This window comes from Octopus bimaculoides, chromosome 11, assembly GCF_046866305.1.
Source record: "Octopus bimaculoides isolate indiv1 chromosome 11, ASM4686630v1, whole genome shotgun sequence".
Lineage (NCBI taxonomy): Eukaryota > Metazoa > Mollusca > Cephalopoda > Octopoda > Octopodidae > Octopus > Octopus bimaculoides.
In genome coordinates, this window is record NC_142938.1 from 14,069,519 (window position 1) to 14,072,018 (window position 2,500).

Genomic DNA, 2,500 nt, shown 5'->3' on the forward strand with positions numbered 1-2,500 from the left:
TTTTTACGAACGCGAAGAAAAGCTATTTGTTTACATAGGGAATTCAAACAGAAGTTGACATTTAAAACAGAAGCGAATCTTGTAATAACAATAATTGCAATTTATGTTTAATATACTAATAAACTTTATAGTCTAAAATTTTTTTATATTCATTTATAATTTCTTCAAGGTAATATGACATTCAAAGTAATATGAAGTCTGTCGTGTGTGTGTTACTCACTACCACAGCACAGCCGGTGTTGGTGTGTTTACGTCCCATATCTTAGCGGTTCGGCAACAGTAACTGATAGAATAAGTACTAGGCTTTAAAAAAAAGGTACTAGGGCAGATTCATTCGACTAACAATTCTTCCAGTCGATGCTCCAGCATGGCCGCAGTCTAATGATTGAAACAAGTAAAAGAAAAGATAGAAAGGGACAGTATTCTTTCAGTTTCTGTCTACCAGATCCACTGATAAGGGTTTAGTTGGGCCGAGTCTCTAGTAGAAGACACTTGTCCAAGTTACCACATAGTAGGACTGAACCGAAATTCATGTTGTTTGGAAGCAAACTTCGTACAATAAGTCACATCTAGGCTGATAATAAAATTCTGAATATATTACTTAAACCTTGAATAATAATGGGTATATAAGCTGAGTTTATGATATATATTTCCGTATATATATATATATATATATATGTGTGTGTATTTATCGTATCTTTCAATGTGTATACAGCATATATTTTAGTATGTATGTATATTATGTTCCATTGACTATTAAGCACATTGCGCTCTCTACCAAATGTCGATTTTGGAATGTTTTAGGTAAGGACAACATTCCACAAGAACAGCCAAAGCAACAGAAGCCAGAATCGAAGAAGACTCAACCAGTCAGAGTAAGAAAGAAAAAAGAAGATCCGAAACCTGTCAGACATCCACCGCCTCCACCGCCTCCACCAGCCCATGAGTCCAAAAGTCCAAAAGCCAAACGACATCCAACACCCCCAAAGCCTGTACTAGTCGAAACGCCTCCACCAGTCCGAACGCCTCCACCAGTCGAAACGCCTCCACCAGTCCATCGCTTCAAAGACCAAGATCCACCCGACAGTACGAAAGACCAAACAACAGTCTACCCCGAACCAAGAAGGTCTATCTCATATCAGATTGCACCAATTGCCTCAGAGCGCCTGATAACAGAATCTCCGAGTATCGTCAAACCGCCTCAGGTGATCATAGCACCCACTCCACCAGTTAAGTCAAACGACAAAAAACCAGTCACAGTAAACAAAGAAATACAAACTATCGAATATGAAACTCCTCCAGTTGCCTTAGACGAAATATGTCTTCCAAGTTACGTCGAACCAGATCAAACTCCACCAACTCCACCAGTTGCTAAAGCAGTCCTTCAGCGCCCTCCTCAACCAATGCAACCTGTCATATGCGAGTCGCGACCATATATCGAAGAACAACTCAGACCCATCTACCCGTACGATCAACCAATGATGGAATTATATCGACCACCTTTATTTGACATTGCCATTAATCGACCAGTTACCATAAACGACAACAGACCAGATCCCCATAGCTCCTTTCAACCAATGCAATCTGCCTTATGCGAGGCAGGACTATGTATCGCAGAGCAACAAAAGCCTGAACCCATCTATCACTACAATCCCCCAACGATCAAATTTCAACCATCACCTCTACACAACACTGCCATAATTCCGCCGAGCCCGTGCATTTATCACACAACAACATTTACCCCTGTTCCACAACAATCAGTGCCCCCAACCTTCCAAACACCGGAACCCAACAGACAACAGCCTACACAACTTACTTGTATCCACCATTCACCATACTGTATGGGCTCTCGGTATCCAGTACAAGTCAGACTGCAGCAAGCAACTCAGTCGGTCACAACACAAACTATACCATATCAGAAACACGGCCAGTCACATTCACAAACATCATGCGAGTATTCACAAGTTGTCTGTCAACGTTTCAAACAACACCACCCGAATTACTTCCAGCCATGTACCTCTCCATTACACAAGAGAAAAGAAAGCGACTATTATCAAATTAGACCAAAGCGTAGAGAATACTAATTTTAAACAAAATGGCACTATGCCTGTCACCTTAGTCTCTTATGGACCCGTATTCGGCATTGGTCTTTATCCGCCACAAATAACATTCCACACTCATCTCGCTCCAACACAAGCCAGACTTCAGCACAACTCCGAATCTTTTATTCTTATATGCCAGCCACTTGCAATCACTGGACAGTTTTCTACTGACCAGTGACTGACCGGAAGTAGTCTTCAGTTCACCAGAGTCAAAAGAAAATCGATTTTGTTTATCAAACATGGCACCTTTAAATTCTGTCATGTTAATCCGCTGCAGACCCATATTACTCATTGATCTCTATCCACCACAGACCAGGGTCCATAATTGCACACACACACACACACACACACACACACACACACACACACACACACACACATACTCGTGTTTGTGTTTA

The 2,500-nt window shown here is 41.4% G+C and overlaps 1 protein-coding gene across 5 annotated transcripts in view; it reads left to right on the forward strand.

Annotated features, from left to right (window-relative positions):
• Window positions 1–2,500, forward strand: part of LOC106871315 (uncharacterized) — a 36,443-nt gene that overhangs the window by 33,518 nt on the left and 425 nt on the right. For all 5 annotated transcript variants that reach the window (XM_089359504.1, XM_089359507.1, XM_014917700.3 and 2 more), the window contains one exon: window positions 805–2,500. This exon is cut by the window's right edge and continues 425 nt beyond it. In XM_089359504.1, coding sequence (XP_089215630.1) covers window positions 805–2,084 — 1,280 coding nt within the window. In that variant the 3' untranslated portion in view covers window positions 2,085–2,500. The remainder of the gene's footprint in view (window positions 1–804) is intronic.